The 20,488-nt window shown below is 34.4% G+C and overlaps 2 protein-coding genes and 1 pseudogene across 3 annotated transcripts in view; 1 reads left to right on the forward strand and 2 right to left on the reverse strand.

The window, feature by feature from the left end:
- Positions 1-20,488, reverse strand: part of LOC144566717 (putative 12-oxophytodienoate reductase 11) — a 73,700-nt gene that overhangs the window by 46,379 nt on the left and 6,833 nt on the right. The gene's annotated exons all lie outside the window — the stretch shown is intronic.
- On the forward strand, positions 6,027-8,378 carry LOC144566579 (putative 12-oxophytodienoate reductase 11; annotated as a pseudogene). The gene is made up of 4 exons (XR_013515227.1): positions 6,027-6,088; positions 6,522-6,697; positions 7,007-7,180; positions 7,571-8,378. The product of XR_013515227.1 is annotated as a putative 12-oxophytodienoate reductase 11 (transcript).
- On the reverse strand, positions 11,050-14,493 carry LOC144566709 (uncharacterized). The gene is made up of 2 exons (XM_078316733.1): positions 14,305-14,493; positions 11,050-13,480 (listed from the first exon to the last, which is right to left on the reverse strand). The coding sequence occupies exon 2, from the start codon at positions 13,413-13,415 to the stop codon at positions 11,082-11,084; it is 2,334 nt and encodes a 777-aa protein (XP_078172859.1). The 5' UTR covers positions 13,416-13,480; positions 14,305-14,493; the 3' UTR covers positions 11,050-11,081.

The raw sequence follows: 20,488 nt of genomic DNA on the forward strand, positions 1-20,488 counted from the left end.
CGAGGGCATGTTAGGGTCACAAAGTTGGTGTCTTTACATTCAGTTTGCATTTCTTTTCATGTTGTTTGTATGTCCTAGCATGTTGTTTGTATGTCTTTACTCATGTGTTTGTGTGTCTTTACTTTTTGCATTTCTATTTAAGTATGTGACCCTTGTATCCTTAGAACTAAGCTTTGAATGAATGAAATTTATGTTATTTAAATTTATCTTTAATATTCTCTATCTTTATTTCCTTTATTTCCTTCAATTTATACAAAAATACCAAAAATATTCTACCACACTAGTGCTACTTAGTTTTTCCTAAGCCAAATCATAACAATTGGTATCAGAACCTTGTCCATAGACCTAGGAAATGCCCGTAACACGTCAACAAACCATGGAAGAGCAAGCCAATACTGTCCAAGGGTTGCAAGATCCAAGGGCTGCAAGATCAACTAGAGAGCTTGGAGAGAAGAATGGCGTGTTTGATGGATGACAACGCAAATCGACAATCCAACGCTAGTGATCACAAGGTATAATTAAGTGGGGATCTTGAGGAAAAGTTTAATAAGATTGATGAGTTTATGACCAAGAGTGATCAATTGGTAATGAAACATGACTTAAAAATATTATTTGTTCGGTACTTGGGAAAGCAAGTAGTTAGTGAAGAACCTAGTCCCAATGGTGCTAGCTCCAGTGCACAAACTCCACAGAGTCCACCATTTACACAAAACCAAACTCCACTAGGCCCTAACCTCAATCAAAACCTAAACTCTTACAACACTCGTCAATGCACTATGAACCAAAACCAAAATACATTTTCCGTACCATTTCCAAACCAATATAACCAACAAAATACGGCAATAAGACCAAACGTGCCGTATAACCAGAACCTGATATTGCCAAATACCCAAAATAAAATCCCAAGACACATACCCACATCGAGAATTGAATTTTCAGTATTTTATGGGACTAGACCTAGAAGTCGGTTGTACAAAAGTGAGAGGTATTTCAAAATATACCAAATTATGCCTTGGCAAAAATTCGAGTTTGCTTCCATTTACATGGTTGAAGAAGCGGAAATTTGGTGTCAGGGATTGTGTTTAGAAGGGGGGCAAATGACATGAAAAGTATTTAAGAATGAATTGCTAGAAATATTTGAACCCAAATAGAGTATTGGAGTTTTGGGAGAAATGTAAAACTTGAAGCAAGTTGGGAAACTAAAGGCTTACAGGAGTAAGTTTGATGAATTGCGGTTGTTGCTGCTAAGAGAAAACCCAATGTATGACGAGTCATTTTTCACAACCAATTTCTTAACGGGTTTAAAGGAAGAACTGAGGTGTATGGTGCTCTCAAAGGCACCTAGAGGGAGGGGGGGGGGGGGGGTGAATAGGCCTTTTTATATTTTTTGGTCTAAGTGATAATATTCTAACGTGTCTATAAGTTACTCTTGGCGGAAACTAGAATAACTTTGTCTAAAACAAAATGTAAAGTAAATAGTAGAGTTTAGAGACACTTGACACGAGAGTTGTTTACGGAGTTCGGCACTAACGCCTACGTCTCCGGGGCTCGCGACCTTCTAGATGGTGCGCCTTTCTTTACCCAATAAGAAAGGAGTACAAGATGGAACCGGTGAGCCCTTACAATTCTTCTGGGAAATCACACAGCCCTAACAACACAATCCGAGTCACAAGGACTTCAAGGATTGCAAGGTGAGCACAAAGCTCGAAGTAGTAAATGATTCGATCACGCAGGATCACTCTAGGAGTTGGTTGATTGATTGAATAAGCTTGAGATTGATTGTGTATATTGAAGTTGTAGTGCACAAGCAACAACGACTTTCTCTATATCTGTAAATACGAAATATTGAAGTTGGAGGCGGCTAGAGTGATACTCCAAACCTTGGTATAGATTCTATTTATCGAGAGCTGATAAAAATGAAGTAAGTGGTGCTGACCGTTGGAACGGTACAGGGGACCGTCACAATGGTAGGTCAATCGGAGTGGTTTGGAGTGTAACGGTGGTTACTATTGATCACGGTAGATGACCGTGACAACAGTTCCCACCACGGTAATCCTCTGGAAGGATAAGCGTTTGGTGACGCTTGATCCTATTTTATGCATCACGGGATTTGTACATGATTTATTTATTCCGTATCATGGTCACTGGACCGTGACAACGGTAGACCTCACTTAAGTCAATCTCAAGCTTATTTTATCAATCTTACATATACATTATCCTTAATCTTGTATTAATATTTTTGCTATTCAGTGTCTTGTGCCTTCATGACCACATCCATGATGTTATATTGCAGTGTATTAATCCATCGTTGATGTGTAATTACTATTCCTTCACTTGTCATAAACCTGCACAAATACTCAAGAGGAAAACTGTAAAATGCAATTATGTATGTTTTACAAATCTAGTCAAACAGATAAGTCGAGGGCTCCCAAAAGCCAACATAACCAAGTACAAATAAAACTGCAATACATGATTTATGAAACTTATTATCACACAGTTACAGAAAAAAAAAACAATGTAAAAATAAATAATCACTGGAATAAACGAAAATAAATGAGAATAAACAGAAATAAACGGACGATCTAACGAGAATAAACTGAATAATCGAGAATAATCGGCCGATTAATAAAAAAAATTTACTAATAGACCTTCGATAAGTGTATTCATAACGGTTTGACCGCTGTTAATGATTAAACATGCATATAATCGACCGTTAAGACCGTTTTTACAACACTGGTATATATAAAGGGCTCAAAATTTTCTTCCGCCCAGGCCTCAAAATCTTCAGAACCGGCCCTGCTAAATACATTGTAAAAAGTTTGCTTTGAGTACATAGAAATAGCGAAACAGAGATTTCTCCCGGTGATAATGTTATTTTTATTTTACTTTCATAAAAACATGACTATCAAGAATATTTGTTTGAAGGTTAGAGACTAAACATTGCCTCTAACATTTGTATTAAAAATGATTTTTAAAAAAACCATTTGTATTAAAAATAAAAAAAAGTATTCACAACACCTCGGTTTCTATATTAATTACAACAGATTATAATGAAAAGGGAAGTGTTACTACTAGGGTATAGAAATTGGAAGAAAAATTTCTCAAGCGTCTCTGCAGTCCGCACCCTCTCGCTGGTATCCTTTGGCAGCTGCTACTAGAAAAGAAAATACGTGACGTGACAAACACACCGTGATTTGCTCAGTTGACGTGATGTGATCAACTTTTTTTTTTATCACATGACATGACGTGTAGGGCTGTAAACGAGCTGGGCCTTAGCTCAGCTCGTTTATTTTGGCCCGAGCCTGGACCGAGCTAGCTGGACCTAGGTCACCCGAGCCAAAACTCCTGGCTCAGCTTGTGACAAGCCAGCCCGAGCTAGCTCGCGAGCTGGCTCGTTGGGCTTTATTGGGCTGTTATTATACAAATTCAAAAATAATTTAAGAAATCTCATTCAAAAAATTTAAGAAATTGTCCAGCAGACACATCTTCAAGCAACTAAAGCCATATCATTTCTTCCCAAATCAAAAATACATCAATTTTGCATAATTGCGCTTTTAAAAATGGGACTGGACTTGAAATTATACGGGACTAAACTCTAAATTCACTGTAGCTTAGCTCGTTTATTTTGGTCCGAGCCTGAGCCGAGCTGGCTCGTTAACAGCTCGGTCTACTACCGAGCGAGCTGTTAGGGAGCGAGCTAGAGGTGAGCCACGAGCCGCGAGCTTTTTTGACAGCCCTAATGACGTGATCAAAATGGTGGTGGATGGTCACGTCACATGTAGTCACGCCGTGACCATACATGACGTGAGCACACGTGACAGGGATAAAACTTGAGGATAAAACAGGACAAAACTTATTCCGGAATTATTCCGGAATTATTCCTCACTTATCTTGTTGCCAAACAGGGGATAAAACTTCAAATCTCTTGACCAGAAGAAATTGAGTCAGATGAAGAAAAAAGTAAAGAGATAATATTAAAAATCTTATGTAAGTTTAGTAATGAGCAATTATTTTTCTTTTCTTTTCTTTTGCGCCAGAAGCAATAATATTCAAACATCCTTTTCAGCCACGATCACATTATTCACAACCTTATTCAAACATACTTAAGCAATACTTGCTTTCTCAAGACCTATACATTCGAAACTAAAATAAAATTTTCTTCTTCGCATACAAATTATAACCTAAATGTTATAGTTTAATCACCTTTTTAGTATACTTTTGTCCATTTTTTTTAAGCTTGTTCATATTTTTAAGTTATGATTCTACCTGACTTGAGCATTTTATCAAGCTTAATTGTCAAACAGAATCTTTTTAATTAGTACAGCTTAACATTTAATCTCCACACCCTTATTATTCATTAAAATTTATGAATAAAAAAAGGGCAAAAAGACTACTAAATTTTTCAAAATCGCAGTTTTTGATGGTCTAGAATTTCTCTGAAAAACAGTGATTTTGAAAAAAATTTAAAAATAGTAAAAAATATCCAAAAAATATAAAATTTGGTCTCCAAGTATAATTTAATATGGATATCAACTTGAACGGTTCGGGTCGACGTTTTGAACTTTAAAACTAGAGATATGAGCGCAAATTAAAACACTCACTTTAATTTGCAAAGCATGGTAGCCTTACTCTCTCTCTCTCTCTATACAAAAGGCTATCATACTTTGCAAATTAAAGTGGGTGTTTTAATTTGCGCTCATATATCTAGTTGCAAAGTTCAAAACGTCGATCCGAACCATTCAAGTTAATATCCATATTAAATTGTGCTTGGAGATCAAATTTTATATTTTTTGGAAATTTTTTACTATTTTTTTAGAATTTTTCAAAATCACTGTTTTTAATGGTCCAAAATTTTCTGAAAAAACACTGATTTTCAATCTCCTATTAACACAAGTAGTGTTATAATTGATAGAAAACACAAACTTTGCTTGTTGGTTGTAGCTAGCCGGCTCCCATTAGAAAACAAAAAGGTGATCATTTGTGAAAAATAAAAGGGGATTGCGGCGAAATGCTAAAGACGGGAGAAAACATGCAGCCCATGCGTTGCAACAATAGGCAAGGAATCCAGCAAAAATCAGAGTTTTGACTGAGCGTTTCAGCCTTAATTGGAATTGCAGTAACTCAAAACAAAATTGCATTTGTGGACACAGTGACAAATGAATTATTCAGGTTCAGTTCGGTGAAATCAAAAACTTGTGATTCTGGAATAATTCAGGTATAATTCGGGATTGGAATTATTCAGACCAGAGATTTCAGTCCTACACGGAAGCAAAAAAAAAAACAAAAAAAGATTTCTGGGAAAAATTCGGAAAAAAATCGCGAATAGTTGGTAAAGTGCCGGAAAAGTTCATAAAATTTGCAAATTATTCGGGAATAATTCGGTCAAAGTTTGGTCAACTGAATAATTCGGCATTCAGTTCGTCATCACCAAAAAAAAAACAAATTATTCGCGAATCTTGTGACTATGTTTGTGGGCTAGTAAAAAAGATATTTCACTATGCGGGATAACAAAAAACAAAAGTTCAGAAGTACCTAACAGTGCTTATTAATGTGATACATGATTTGGTATCTGTAGGGGTGTTCATTGGGTCCGGTTTAATTGGTTTTGAACCGAACTGATTTAGATTGGATTAAACGGTTTGGTTTTTTCAATTTAATGGATCGGTTCGGTTTACTTTTTAAAACCGAATTTATTAACGTGATACATGATTTGGTATCTGTATTTTGTTTGGCGTGGATGACCAGTTTAGAATGGATTCAATGGAGGCTTCTTTTTACTAGGAATGTCTTTTTTGACTCTTTTCTTCCTCTCTTATATTATTGTGACTTCTGTTTTTGTCGTTTGCCAATTAGAGAAGTACAAAAAACAAAGACAGGCTCTTTGTTCTCTGTTCATTGTTGTAAGTCATCGATGACGATATACTGGCTCCTATAAATAGAGATCCTTCTACCGCATTTGAATTAAAAAGAAGAAGAAAAAAACATAGAGATCCGATTATTGAATAAGGAGAGAGAGCTAGTTAGCAATGGCACCAACAATTCCTCTACTCACGCCTTACAAGATGGGCCCATTCCAACTCTCACACAGGTCAGTTAAATACAACATTCTTGATTATTTTAAGCTTACCTTACTAATTAATTTGATCTTTTTCAAAAAATTTAGCAACTCCATTAAGTAAAAAGATGAACACATGGAATTGTCGCATTGTCGGCAACAACCATCAGCTTTAATTATATCCCATCAGTAATTTATGTTAGGTTGGTTTAAAACGCTGTATACATTGCTTGTCAGAAATCTTTTGCATAAGTATATCCCATAAGTAATTTATATTTATGAGACTTCTTGTTCCATTTCTCATAATTCTTTACAATTTTGTAGAATTGTCCTTGCTCCATTGACGAGGATAAGATCTTACGGTTGTTGGGTATTGATTCGGGATTTAGGAAGTGGCAAGTTGGGGAATCCAGTGGAGCTTTTATAGTGCATATACCATTTTATGAGGGGCCCTGGACTGAAACTTTTCTGTTTCCATAAATAACATTTGCTGCAAATTTACACTATTGGCAGCTTTCCAGATACGCCTGTCATTTACAAAAGAACAAGTGGAAGCATGGAAGCCAATCTTTGATGTCGTTCATGCGAAAGGCGGCATATTCTTTTGCCATATTTGGCATACAGGAAGGGCTTCAAAGTACCGTAAGTTCTCTTTTTTACTCTTGGCCGAGGTTTTATACTTTTATTAAATCTAATATGAAATGGTGACAATGAAGTGATTATGTTTATGACTTAAGCAATGCATGTTAGATTCTGATTTCATGGGGCATATGTATATTGGCCAATTAACACACAAGTAAATACTTCAGATTACAAATTAAACCATGAACATTGATATCAAATCATAAATTATGCGAAACTTGGTGGTACGTTGATAATCTACCACCTTGCATGTGCTCTTTATTTGGTTCTATTGTTAGTTTATAATTACAAGCAATTTAACCATGGCAGAGTTCCAACCAAATGGCCAAGTCCCAATTTCATCTACTGACAAGCCACTGGCACCACAAAAGCTTGCCAATGGGGACACGTAAGAATACTCGCCACCGAGAAGATTAGAGACCGATGAGATCCCAAAAATTGTCAATGATTTTAGGCTTGCTGCTCGAAATGCCATTGAAGCAGGTAGAAGCTTATTTTACAGTATTGGCTGTCATCACACTAGTCTGATATTTTGATTTGCGCCCCTAACGAGCTTTTTTTAATTATTTGATATTAGTTAATTTACTTATAAAACTCCAAATCTCTAATGTGAGTATTGTTGTCAAGGAGTTTTCTCTAATTTTGTCTAATTCTCTCATATGCTGGTATATTGTGGTAATAATGGACCATTACTAATATACTTCGAATTGTTTGATGTTGTACTTTCAAAAGTGCTACATAGTTGGGATCCTTTTTCTTTTTCAACTATACATGGTTCTACTTATTCGGTTATTCTATACAAATTACTCCATGATCAAGATACCCATACTGAACCAGTTTTAATAGAAATATATTTCTTTCCAAATCATGTAGGTTTTGATGGTGTTGAGATTCATGCAGCTCATGGATACCTAATTGAACAGTTCTTGAAAGACGAAATCAATGATCGTACTGACCAGTATGGTGGCAGCCTTGAGAACCGTTGCCGCTTCGCACTTGAAATTGTTGAGTCTGTATCAAAAGAAATAGGACATGAGTGGGTTGGTATCAAACTTTCTCCATTCGCAAATTACCAACAATCAGGCGATTCAAACCCTGGGGCGCTTGGACCGTACATGGTGAATGCCCTCAACAAATTTGGCATTATGTACTGCCACATGATAGAACCAAGGATGATACAATTCGGTGAAAAAATCGAGACGCCACATAGTCTTTTACCCATGAAGAAAGCATTCAATGGTACTTTTATTGTGGCTGGTTGGTATGATAGAGAAGGGGGAAACAAGGCAGTCTCGAGCGGGTACACTGATTTGCCTAAGAGGTTTGAATTGGATGCACCTTTGAACAAGTACAATAGGAGCACCTTCTATATTCCAGATCCAGTTGTGGGCTATACCGATTATCCCTTTCTTTCTTCGAATTAAAAAAAGAGCATCCAGTCAATATATATTGCTACTTTGTGATTATTTAATATAATTATATAAATAATAAAACGGTCATATCTCTTGCTAGTTAGTAAATACATTGTAAAAAGTTTGCTTTGTGTACATAGAAATAGTGAAACAGAGATTTCACCCAGTGGTAATGTTATTTTTATTTTACTTGCATAAAAAAATGACTATCAAGAATATTTTTTTAAGGTTAGAGATTAAACATTGCCTCTAACATTTGTATTAAAAATTATTTAAAAAAAAAAACATTTGTACTAAAAATAAAAGAGTATTCACAACACCTCGGTTTCTATATTAATTACAACAGATTATAATGAAAAGAGAAGTGATATTACTATTAGGGTACAAAAATCGGAAAAAAAAAATTCCCAAGTGTCTCCGCAGTTCATACACTCCTGCAATCCCCACACTGTCGCTGGTATCCTCTGGCAGCTGCTGCATCACAGCGTGTTTGGTTGTAGGATACCGTGGGAATTGGACGTGATAATTAAAAGTTAAAATAAAACGGTTGGATATGACCTATGTTATTTTCTCTATGTGTTCATAAAAAATTATCACATGTCAATTGTGTTTTTATGTGAATTAATAAGTTGAAAAATCAACGTTTCTAAATTATTCACATTAGTATATTTTTTACAAGCTCATGTTGACAACCAAAATTAAATTAGAATGTCATAATTTTTTACATGTGCATAGATAAAATGATGTAGATCATATTCCACGGTTTTATTTTGACTATTTAAGTTTTAGATTTTGAGTTATTGAAATTTTTAAATGGAGACACAATGAAAATAAAAAATGAAGACATTTGAACCGTCCTCAATATTTAATTAACTATTACCTATTTATATTATAACTTTTCATAAAATAATTTTTTCTTTCAAATATATGTATAATTTATTTCGAAAGTTCTTCTAATAGTTCTCCCTGTCATGGATAAAACAGGACAAAACTTATTCAAAAATTATTCCTCACTTGTCTTGTTGCCAAACAGGGGTTAAAGTTTTTTAATTTATTTATTTTTTGTATTGAAATATTATAAATGTTTAATATATTTTGTAAAAATAGATGAAATACAATATATTTTGATTTTTTAGAAAGACTACGACAAATAATCCGGATCAACATTTTTCAGGCCGGATTTTTCGTGGCTATAAGAAAAATTAATATATATTTTTATATGTTATTAAAAAAAATACTTGGATTCTGAGATATTGATCCCGGTTCAAAAATCACTTCTAAGTAAATACAGAAATTATTGTCATCCTTCTAGTTATATTTAATTTCTAAAAAGTTAAATCTATTTTTGAAAAAAACAAAAACTTTAAATTATTTAATGATTGTTATTAAAAAAGAATTTTCAAAATAGATACAATTTTTTAGAAATTAAATGTACTAGAAGGATCACAATATTTTTCTGTATTACCTAGAAGTGACTTTTAAACCGCGATCAATAACTCAAATTCAAAGCATATTTATTTTTTTCAAGTAACACAAAAAGGAATTTATTAATTTTTCTTACAGTCGTGAAAAATCCGGCCTGAAAAATATTGATGTAGATTATTTGTCGCAGTCTTTCTAATAAATCAAATTATATGTATTTCATCTATTTTCAAAGAAATATATTAAACATTTATAATATTTCAATACAAAAAATAAATTAATTAAAAAAATTCTGTTTTGTAAAAAAAAAAATTACAAAACCGGTGAGAATCTCACCGGTTTCTTTTCTTGAAACCGGCAAGAATCTCACCGGTTCCAATTTGGAAAAACGGTGAGATTTTGACTGGTTTAGACAATTTTTGAAATCCTACACAAAAATGGGTATAATTTGAAATTTATTAATTTTTTTGGATATTAATAAAAATTTCGGGAAGGTACGTCTAAAAAAGATTAACAGGTTTTCTAATTCTCTTATTTCAATTTAATAGATTTACTATCAAGCATAAGACAACTAATTATTTTCTTTTTTCCCATATAACCCAATGAGTAAAGCTAGGGTGTGATGTGCTCACCAAAAGAGTTTGGTGAGTGCAACTTCAAAAGTTCATTGGATTGACTTTAAACACCGAAGCGAAACCATTGAAATCCATGTACTTTATGTGTGATGCATATACATGTAAAATTTTGAACGTTTCGAGTTTATTTGCTACATGGTCAAGCAGTCAAAGAAATGAACACTTTATAAGTTAATTTAGAAGTTGTTTTATATATTTAATTTCTATTATTTATTTGACCGCTTGATCTTGTAGCAAATAAACTCGAAACTTTTAAAATTTTGCATGTATACGCATGACTCATAAAGTACATGGATTTCAACGGTTTGGATTTAACGTTTGACATAGATATGATATACTTTTGAAGTTGTACTCATCAAACTCTCTTGATGAGCACATCACACCCTAGCTTTGCTCTAATCCAATAGTCCAAATCGTTTCCAACTTGTTCTCCACTAAAAACAATGTACCAGAGCAATTTTTTATTAATAATTATTTAATTAACTTTTACTATTTATATTACAATTTTTCATAAAATAATTTTTTTTCTTTCAAATATATGTATAAATTATTTCGAAGGTTCTCCTAATAGTTGTCCCTGTGATGTTTATAGTCTATACCTCAAAACAGGACAAAAATTATTCCTCATGCACTTGTCTTGTTGCCAAACAGGAGATAAAACTTCAAATCTCTTGACTCAAAGAAATTGAGTCAGATGAAGAAAAAAGTAAAGAAGAGATAATATTAAAAATATTATGTAAGTTTAGTAATGAGCAATTATTTTTCTTTTGCGCCAGAAGCAATAATATTCAAACATCCTTTTCAGTCACAATCACATTATTCAGAGCCTTATTCAAACATAGTTGAGCAATATTTGCTTTCTCAAGACCTATACATTCAAAACTAAAATATACATCCATATCTACTAAACAAAACCTACTCCACAGAGACAGATTTGCCATCCTGGAGAGAAATAACCGTCTCGAAAGCGCCTACAAGTGCCTTCACCTTACTTTTCCTAGTTTTAACAAGCTTATTCACAGTCTCCTCTATAATACTATTGAAAAGGCCTTGTATACCCTTTTTCTCTTCAGTTTCACGGTGCCTCAACACCACAACTTGACCATGCGGGTTTGATGATCCCGCAGAAATGCTCCCTTTTCTCCTAAAGCTCCTCCTTCCCATTTGGAAACCACCTAGGTTTTCACTGGATCTCCTTCCTTTTCTAAATTGTAGCTTTTTGGTAGTACCCGGGTCAGGTGGTCGCTCTACCACTTTCCCTCTTCGAAATGTTGACTTCTCAGGCTTGAGCGTGTCTTGCTCCTCGGTAGATTTAGAGGCACTGGGCTTTGAGGTAATTTTACGTGGTTTTGGCTCGATCATGTGCAGAATTTTCTCTTTGGTCTCACTATGGGAAGAGGTCGATGCCATGTTTGTGCCCTTCTTCTGTCTGTTAACACCTTTTTCGCTCTTGCCTTCATGGCTTCTTCGTCCACTACCGCTCCTCAAAAGGGTAAAGAAGGATGTTCGTTTCTTAGGAGAGTTCTCCACCTTTGCAACCACGGGCTTATGCGTATCATTTGTGTTGCCCTTTTCCACTGGTGTTCTGCTGATTGCTTTTGATTTAGCAGATTTTCTGATATTTTCATCAGATACTTCTTTTAGCTTTGGTTTAGCAGATGCAGTTGCCTTCCTTTCATGCAACGATGTGTTCTCCTTCATACTATCTGGCTTCTTATTTGAATCCTTTTTCTTTTTAGAAGAGAGTTCTTTTTTCTCAGGAGTCTCTCTTTCATTAGGTTCCTTAGATTTCAAAACATGCTTCTTTTTCCTCCTCTCTACCAAATTAGGATCCACATCTGAATTACTGTTCATTGTTTCTCCTTCAGTTTGTGATTCTGTTGAAGGGACTGAGGCATCATCATATGATTGAAAACCTGCTTCTTGTTCCTTGGATTTCAAAACCTGCTTCTTTTTCCTCCTCTCTACCAAATTAGACTCCACATCTGAATTACTGTTCATTGTTTCTCCTTCATTTTGTGCTTCTGTCAAGGGAACTGATGAGGCATCATCATATGATTTAATATCCTGCCACTCAACTGGATTGCTCCCCTCGTCATTTGAACTCAAACTCTCCGTGACTCTAATTTCAATTTTCTCTGAGAAAACAATTTTCCCAGATAACAAAGATCTGAGCTTGATTATAGTCTTCTTTCGTCTCTCTCCATGGTTCTGACCTTTCTTAAAACTCTTGGGAACTACATGCTTTCCTTTTTCTTCCTCCAAATCGTGTCTTGCCCCATACTTGCAAATGTCATGGCATGTGCCTGAGGAAGCCTTGAGATAATTCAGACTCGGCTTTGCTAGAGTTCGTAGAGGAGAAATCGAGCCTTCGTGCATTTTTTCTTCATCATGTAAAGGGGAAACTGAGCTTTCAGGGATTTCTTCCTGGGTTTTCTCAGAAGAAATCAAGTCTGAAGGAGTATTTTCTTTATTTTGGGGAGGTGATAGAGAAACTGAGCTCTCTGGAATTTGACTTTGTAATGGAGATACTGAGCCTTTTGGAGTTTGATGTTGAAAGGGAGAAACTGAGCGTTTAGGAGTTCTATGTTGAAAAGGAGAAACTGAGCGTTTAGGTGTTTGGCTGTGCAAAGGAGAAACTGAGCCTTTAGATGTTTGACCGAGTAAAGGAGAAACAGATCGCTTAGAAGCTTTATCACGTAAAGGTGAAACTGAACCTTTGGGTGTTCGACTGTACAAAGAAGATACTGAATCATTAGGATTTTTGCCAAGAAAAGGAGAAACCGAACATTTAGGAGTTGTACTGTGGAAAGAAGAACCTGAGTTTGTAGAAGTTTGAGGGTGTAATGAAGAAGGAAATCTTTTGGGAATTAGAGTGTGTGATGAAGAAACTGAGCTTGTTGTAGTTTGACTGTGCAAAGGAGAATTTGAGCCTTTGGGTCTTTGACTAAGTAAAGGAGAAACAGAGCGTTGAGAGGTTTGGCTATGTAAAGGAGAGACCGAACCTTTTGGGGCTCGAGAATGTAAAGGAGAAATCGAGCCTCTAGGAGTTCGATTTTGCAAAGGAGAAGCTGAGCGTTTAGGAGTATGTTGGTTTAAAGAAGAAACTGAGGCAGTTGGAATTCTATTGTAAAAGGGTGAGACCGAGCGTTTTGGTGTACTTTGAGAGTGTAAAGGAGATACCGAATTTTTAGTAGCACGATTGTGTAAAGGAGAAACAGGGCCTGTAGGTGTTCTCCTTCCCTCCATTGGAATTATTGAAGATATAAAAGCCTGATTTTGGATGCAAAATTGACTTGACGAACTGGCAATTCCTGCATGAGAGAGAAAAAAGTTTGAAGAAGGACACCAAAACTAATACTGTATCTTTTTTTTTCTCTTGTAGGAATAAAATTAATACCTTATCATTTAATCTTTTCAGGTATACTAATAGATAAACATGGCGAACATTACTGGTACCAAACTACACTTACATACCAGCTGTAATGAGATAGTAGCATATCTTGCATGTGTCATAAAACCTATCTCCTTATCATGATAATTTGGAAAAAAATTCAGCATAAATGCTCTAATCAGAGTTTTTCCAATCCTTCTAAGAAATTGACAGCCATTGCCACTAATAAGATAGCATGGTTGGTTCAATTTTTATTATACAGATGAAATTTTGGTGTTTGGTGTAGTGCCTTTGGCCATGATGGACAATTGATCTGAAATATACATAATTTGTTTTTTTCAAGGAGGTATGCTAAAAAAATTTGCATGTTTTGATCTGTAAAAGAAGGTGGTAAACCATAAAAAGGAAAAATACCAATAAAAATAAATAGCCAGATTATCATCCAAATTTATCCATTGTTTACTGAATAAGGTGCTGTTAGAAGCAATATAATCATAATTTTCAGTTTTGAAAAATAACATATGAAACATTTTTTTCTATTTGCTATTCATCAGAAAAAAAAAATATATATATCTGAGTTCTAATATAGAAAGTCAACTATCGGAAACTAAAAATCAAATTAAAAGCACAATTCCGATCCTATAAAATTTCCTTGGCAAGAAAAGACCGACCCATATAATCAATCTGGATTCTGCTTTGGTGAGCAAAAGTACAACGAAACAATAGAAGAGAGAAACATATTACCTCTAGTTGATGAGCCGAATCATCACGGAGAAAAGAAATTAGGAAGCAAACACTTCAGAAACCGAAACGGGGAGAAAAACTAGAGAACCATATCAGCCCAGAATCTCTCTCTCTCTCTCTCCTTTTTCTTAATTTTTTCCAAAACCCCTCTCTCTCTCTCTCTCTCTCTCTGTAGAGGTCGTGCTACCAACTAAAACCCGTCGGCCATGACCTTTTAACGCGCAAATAAGTTCGAGTTCAGATCTCCTAAAGTAACCCAATTTTTGAGTTTAGATCTAAACCGTCAGATTCAAATCGGGCCATCAGCTGAAGGGGCCCCGTCCGCTCTACCTTGGGCTGGATTCGAATTGGACGGTTCGGATCTAAACAAAAAAATTGGGTTACTTTAGGGGATCCGCACCCAGGTGGTCCTTATAAGATCATTTTAGTCCTTTAAATTTTTCATATATAAACTTACTTGTAATATTATTATCAGTTAAAAACTTAATAAAATTCTTGGTGGAACTGATGCCATAATGATTTTCTTGATAAGGTATATCTAAATACTAACATAAATGCTACCACCAACTTAATTAAAATCTGATGTCAGAAATAATTATATTAACTTTCACAACATTTTTATTGCTTATGCAAGTACATATGCTCTAATTGCAATAACAAATAAAGTAACAATAGACAAAAATTAGTATTTCTAATAGTTATCAAATATAAGACCAATTTGATATAAATTAAAAAAACTCCAATATCAAAACAATCAGGGGCGGACGCAGGATTTCTGTCAGGAAGAGGCAAAAATCAGGTTCAAATAGCTTATCAGATTCAAATTCATTAACTAATTGAGTACTAGATTAAAAAAAAAAACAACAATCAACATAATAAGAATAAAATAAAATAATATAGTCTTACATAATAAAAAATAATAATATAATATCATTTTACATATTAAAAAACAACAAAGTTGGCCCGGATCCGTAAATTTTTATAAATCTTCTATAAAAACAACAAAGTTTCTCATTAACATTGTTTTTGGACTGATCTGACGGGCCTTCTAGTTCCAGAGAGGGGCAAAACAATTTTTAAACAGCTGCCCCCTCTGAGTCCACCCCTGGAAACAATAATGTAAAATTACAAGGATCAAATAATAACATAACATGTTATTTTCCAAGACCATTTGCATGACTTACCTAAATTCGTTCCATACATTTTGTTTTAAAATATTAGATTGTTAATTAATTTTGAGGTTGAGCAGTTGGGAGAGTCAAGAAAGGGGGTTACCACCAAACCAGAATTTAGAACGGGTCCATTTCGTTGGCGGAGAGATGGGGTCACGGGTCACCTACAAACTTGACCTCATGACCAATTGACCACCTCCTCCTTCCTACCCGTGAGATCCTCTACTACTACAGCTGCATTAAAACAGGATTTAGCTCCGATCCTGGCCATTGAAACTTCATCGGACGGTCATCATTCTACTCGGAAGTGATGGATTGTCCAGCCTTGATCAGGAGATCCTGAGGCTTTAAATGTGAAATCTTTGACCGTGTTAAACTTAAACACCTTTTTTCCGTCCATTAAATTAGTATGAATAATGAAGTCACTTCCAGAAGGAAAGAAAAAGGGAAAATTCATCCGATATAGCGAATCTTATGATTGATTGATACTTCATTTTATCATTAATCATCATGTTGTTATATATTCTTAGTGAGAAGCATAACTATTAATTATCTTCAAGTCATTACTATCTTGGGGTCAGGGGCGAATTCAGAATTCTCGTCAGGGGCAAAATATTATCGAATCGAATTTAAATCCATTAACTAATTAATTGGATACTTGATAAAAAAAAATAATTTGACTTATATTTTATAATACTCTCACTTGTAATTTCTGATGCTCTAACTTATAATTTTAATTATCAATTATAATTCAAGAAATTTATTTTGATTTTAATCCTAAATTTAACCCAAATTACAAATTAAACATCTAGAGAGGGGAAAAAAAACTTCAGAGGAGAACAAACTCAATCGAAACCGATAAATTATTACTAAAACTCAAAATCCAGGAGGACACTACCCTGCTCCACATGGGTTCGCCCCTGCTTGGGGCACTCACACTCACAATTAAATAGTCAATGCAGAGCTGCTTCTAATTTGAAGAAGTGTTTTCAACGAATATACACATCCAAGAAAATAAAACAAGATATCCAACAAATATTTTTTGCTTCAATTGAAAATATACAGGTCATTTGTATCTTAAAAAATGTTACAAAGTTTTCACATGTAAGAGCAACAGGAAAATAAAATCCAGGCCGTCTACCCAAACCAATCATTAATGTTTATCAACATAATAAAAAAAAATATATTTTTTTATAAAACATCAACATTATAATAATAATAATAATAATAATAATAATAATAATAATAATAATAATAATAATAATAATAATAATATTAGTAGTAGCAGTAGTAGTGAGACTATGATATGATATCATGCAAAGTATGGGTTGGTCCATACTATAGATCAAAATCACCATTTTCTTTTTTTGAAAGTTAGCGGCTTTAAATGCCTACTAACAATTCGATTGATAAAAAACGTATTTACAACGAGTCAAGTGACTCTAATTCCTGAATCTACTCCTTTATTCTTACGAAATTCTCTAAATTACTCAAAATTACTCTAATCACCCTTAATCATCATCTAAATTCTTAGATCTACTTTTTAAATAGATCTACTCTTCTAATCCTACTTATATACACTCATAATCACCCTAATGCCTTAATTTTCATCTCGATCCACGACCGGATCCGCTCTTCTGACCGCCGTTGCACTCCGTCGACCGGATCTACTCACTGCCGTGTTTCGATCAAGATGAGGACTCTACGCTCCGAACTCCGATGATACCGCGCTCTCGGCTCCGATCGGCTCCGCTCGATTCTCACCTCTCTCTTTCATTCTCCTCTCCACTCAAAGAAATAGAGCCGAGCAAAAGAGAAAGGAAGGCATGATGCATCGGAGATGAGATCTATAAGTAGTGAAAAAAACGAATGAATATGGAGTGTGGGTTGGAGAGGAAGGAGAGGAGGCGGGTGGAGGCAGCTGGCTCTAGGGCTTTCTTTTCCAATATCACCATTTTCAAAGTCCAAACAGCTAATTTGAACTATTATACACTATCTTCATATGAAAATGTACTTGTATAGCAAATTGTACATTTTTTACAAGAATTTCACTATTTCTTAAGATAGGTAACAAATTTTTTGATCTAATATTCTAGACCATTTAAAAATAATAATTTTTTACCTATTTAAAATATTGTAAGCAAATTCTAAAAAAAGAAAAATTTAGGCTGCAAATACATTTTCATATAAAGATTATGTTGAACGATTTATATCGACTATTTAAACTTTAAAAACAAATATACTAATTCATACCACAAACTAATCCGCACTATACTAGTACCATAGCCTCACTCTAATACTAATAATATATTGATAATAATAACAATAAAATAATGTAATAATAATGATGATGATTCTAATGGCAATGACATTCTGACAGCAAACGAGCCGAGTCAAGCTAAGATAAACAAAGCTTGAACTTGGTTTATGAATATAATTAACGAGTCGAGCCAAATCTAGCCTGATTTTAGCCGATTTAAAGTGTAAACCGGTTTAATTAAAGAAATAACAGCCTAAAATTTAAACCCCTCGTCACATGGTCATCTTTTATTACATGAGGCAAGGAATTTTTTTGAAAAGCTATAAATAAAAAAAAGGATTTTATTTAAATCAACTTGATTGTTTTTATTTTTACAAAAACCATAAGAACCGAGATGCCATCTCGGTCCGAATTTTTTTTTTCGGACTGAAATGACATCTCGATCTGAAGTGTTTTCACAAGTTTCTAAATCAATTTTTTTTTATTGAAATCTGTGAATAAAATGAATCGGATCGAAATGACATCTCGGTTCTTATAGTTTTTATAAAAATCAAAACAATCAAGTTGGTTTGATAATTTTTTATTTATTTATGGTTTATAAAAAAAATTATGAGGCAAGCATAGAGGTTCGGATTTCTTATCACGAAACCAAACTCCAATTAATTTGATTTTGAACACTGAGAAGGAAAGGATTTGACAATTAACAACACTTTGAATTACGAAACAGATGTTTAATCTGAAATTGCAAAACAGCTGGCCGCAGCAATTATCTTCGTTTTAAGAACCTTTCCAATATTAAGAATGTTTGCATTTCAGGCCCTGCACTATTGAACATGGTTACATTAACTTTTTACTTTTTTAAAGAAGAGGCAATTTCATGTATACCCTCATAAACTTTTAAACTACATATTTCTCCCTATATTTCTCCCTATATTAAAGAAGAGGCAATTTCATGTATACCCTAATTTTTTTTATTTACCATCTTTAAAAGAAAACATAAACCATCTTATCTATTATTTTTAAAAATTCCATATTTATCAGGAGTTTGATTTTGAAACTGCGATCTTGATAAATATGGAAGTTTTCAAAAAATAGAGTTAAATGTTTTTTTTTTTTAAGAAAAGATGGTAAATAAAAATATATATATACTGTGCTACCGATAAGAAATTGGAATATTAAATAATGGATTGCTGGTACCAAATTGGTGCATTCAATGTGATATTTAAAAAAATCACGGTAACAAATTAATGCACTCAGTGTGATATTAAATGCACTGATAGTACCACAGTTTCAAACTGCAGTTCTGATAGATATGAATTTTTTTTCTGAAAATAGAGTTAAACGTTTTTTTTTTAAGATGGTAGATAAAAAAAAAATTAGGAATTATTGGCAGTCAAATATTGAGAATGAATACGCAATCAACTCTATATGATTATACTCCAACAAGATTATTATCTCGAATTGAATACGAATAGATGTAATAATTGAAGAATTAATTTAGTTGATGGGAAAAATATGGAATTAGTAGGTTCTAAGTCCATCTGATTCACTTTAAAATTCGTACAAACAAATATTAAAGTATACATACATTTATTGAAGTAGTGTTCGCAGATTTTAAAGCAGATTGGACAAACATGGAATCTATCGAATTCAAATTGGTCCCCTCGCTGCTAGCACATTGTCAAACAACAACGGATACTTGGTGGGAAAGCAGACCGCAAGCCCCACTGCGATCTTACAGAGGGTACGAGACACCGTACGAGACACCGTATGGGTTGTTGGTTGGAGTGCGTATCCTCAGAGATATCTCAATTTTTGCGTGACAGACGTGTACGGCGCCTATTCAGGGATAACACAAGGTTCAATATTATTTCCTCCTTGAGATTCGTGCAGAACACCTTAGAACGGTTGAGATTTTCTAAAAAAACACTCAAAGTTTGAGATATATCAGAGGATGTGAATTCTGCTGGTTGGGCATTCTGGCATAAGGGGAATAGACGGATTTTCTAGGCCAAGCGAAGGACTTTCGGGGCTTCTTCGTTTATCACAGGATGAGATTTGATGGGATGAAAATCCAGTTTTAAAAAACTGGGAACCTATAGGTATGGATATGCATGAATTGATTATGGGAATGTGTTGAAAAGTGTTTGGTTGTACTGTGAGATTAGTTGCAGGAAATTTTATTCTTCTTTATAAAATGTGTGATATTATACAATTATTTTCATTAATAAATTATTAATAATGCAATTAAATAAAATGGATTAAATAATAATGTAGCATTGCTTATTAATTTTTGTTTTATATAATATAAATAATATTTATAAACAAATATTTGATCTTTTGTGACAACTGACATTAACCTCATCAGTGTAGATTGCTCAGGAATGATAAGATTTGGTTTCTGATTTTCAATAGTAATCAGATGGTTTAATCTAGTGGTTTAATTTCGCCCGAGTCGAGTACACCCGACCCTGCCCGCCCGTACCCGATACCCGAGCCCGGGTATAGGTCGGGTACGCGGGTATGGGCAAAGGACGGACCGGACCGCTATTTTTGCACCAATACCCGAGTATACCCGGACCGCCTTGAACCTGTGCCCGCCCGGACTGGACCGGGAACCCGGTTTACCCGTACCCATGCCCGTACCCGTATACCCGTGTACCCTACCTGTTATACCCTACCCGTTATACCCTACTCGTATACCCTACCCTTATACCCGACCCGTTTAAAATTTGAAATTCAAAACCCATTT

Source organism: Carex rostrata, chromosome 15 (genome assembly GCF_964058835.1).
Source record: "Carex rostrata chromosome 15, lpCarRost1.2, whole genome shotgun sequence".
NCBI lineage: Eukaryota > Viridiplantae > Streptophyta > Magnoliopsida > Poales > Cyperaceae > Carex > Carex rostrata.

Coding starts and splice junctions, on each gene's coding strand:
- LOC144566709 (XM_078316733.1), bottom strand. CDS start 13,415: ATGGAGGGAAGGAGAACACCTACAGGCCCTGTTTCTCCTTTACACAAT.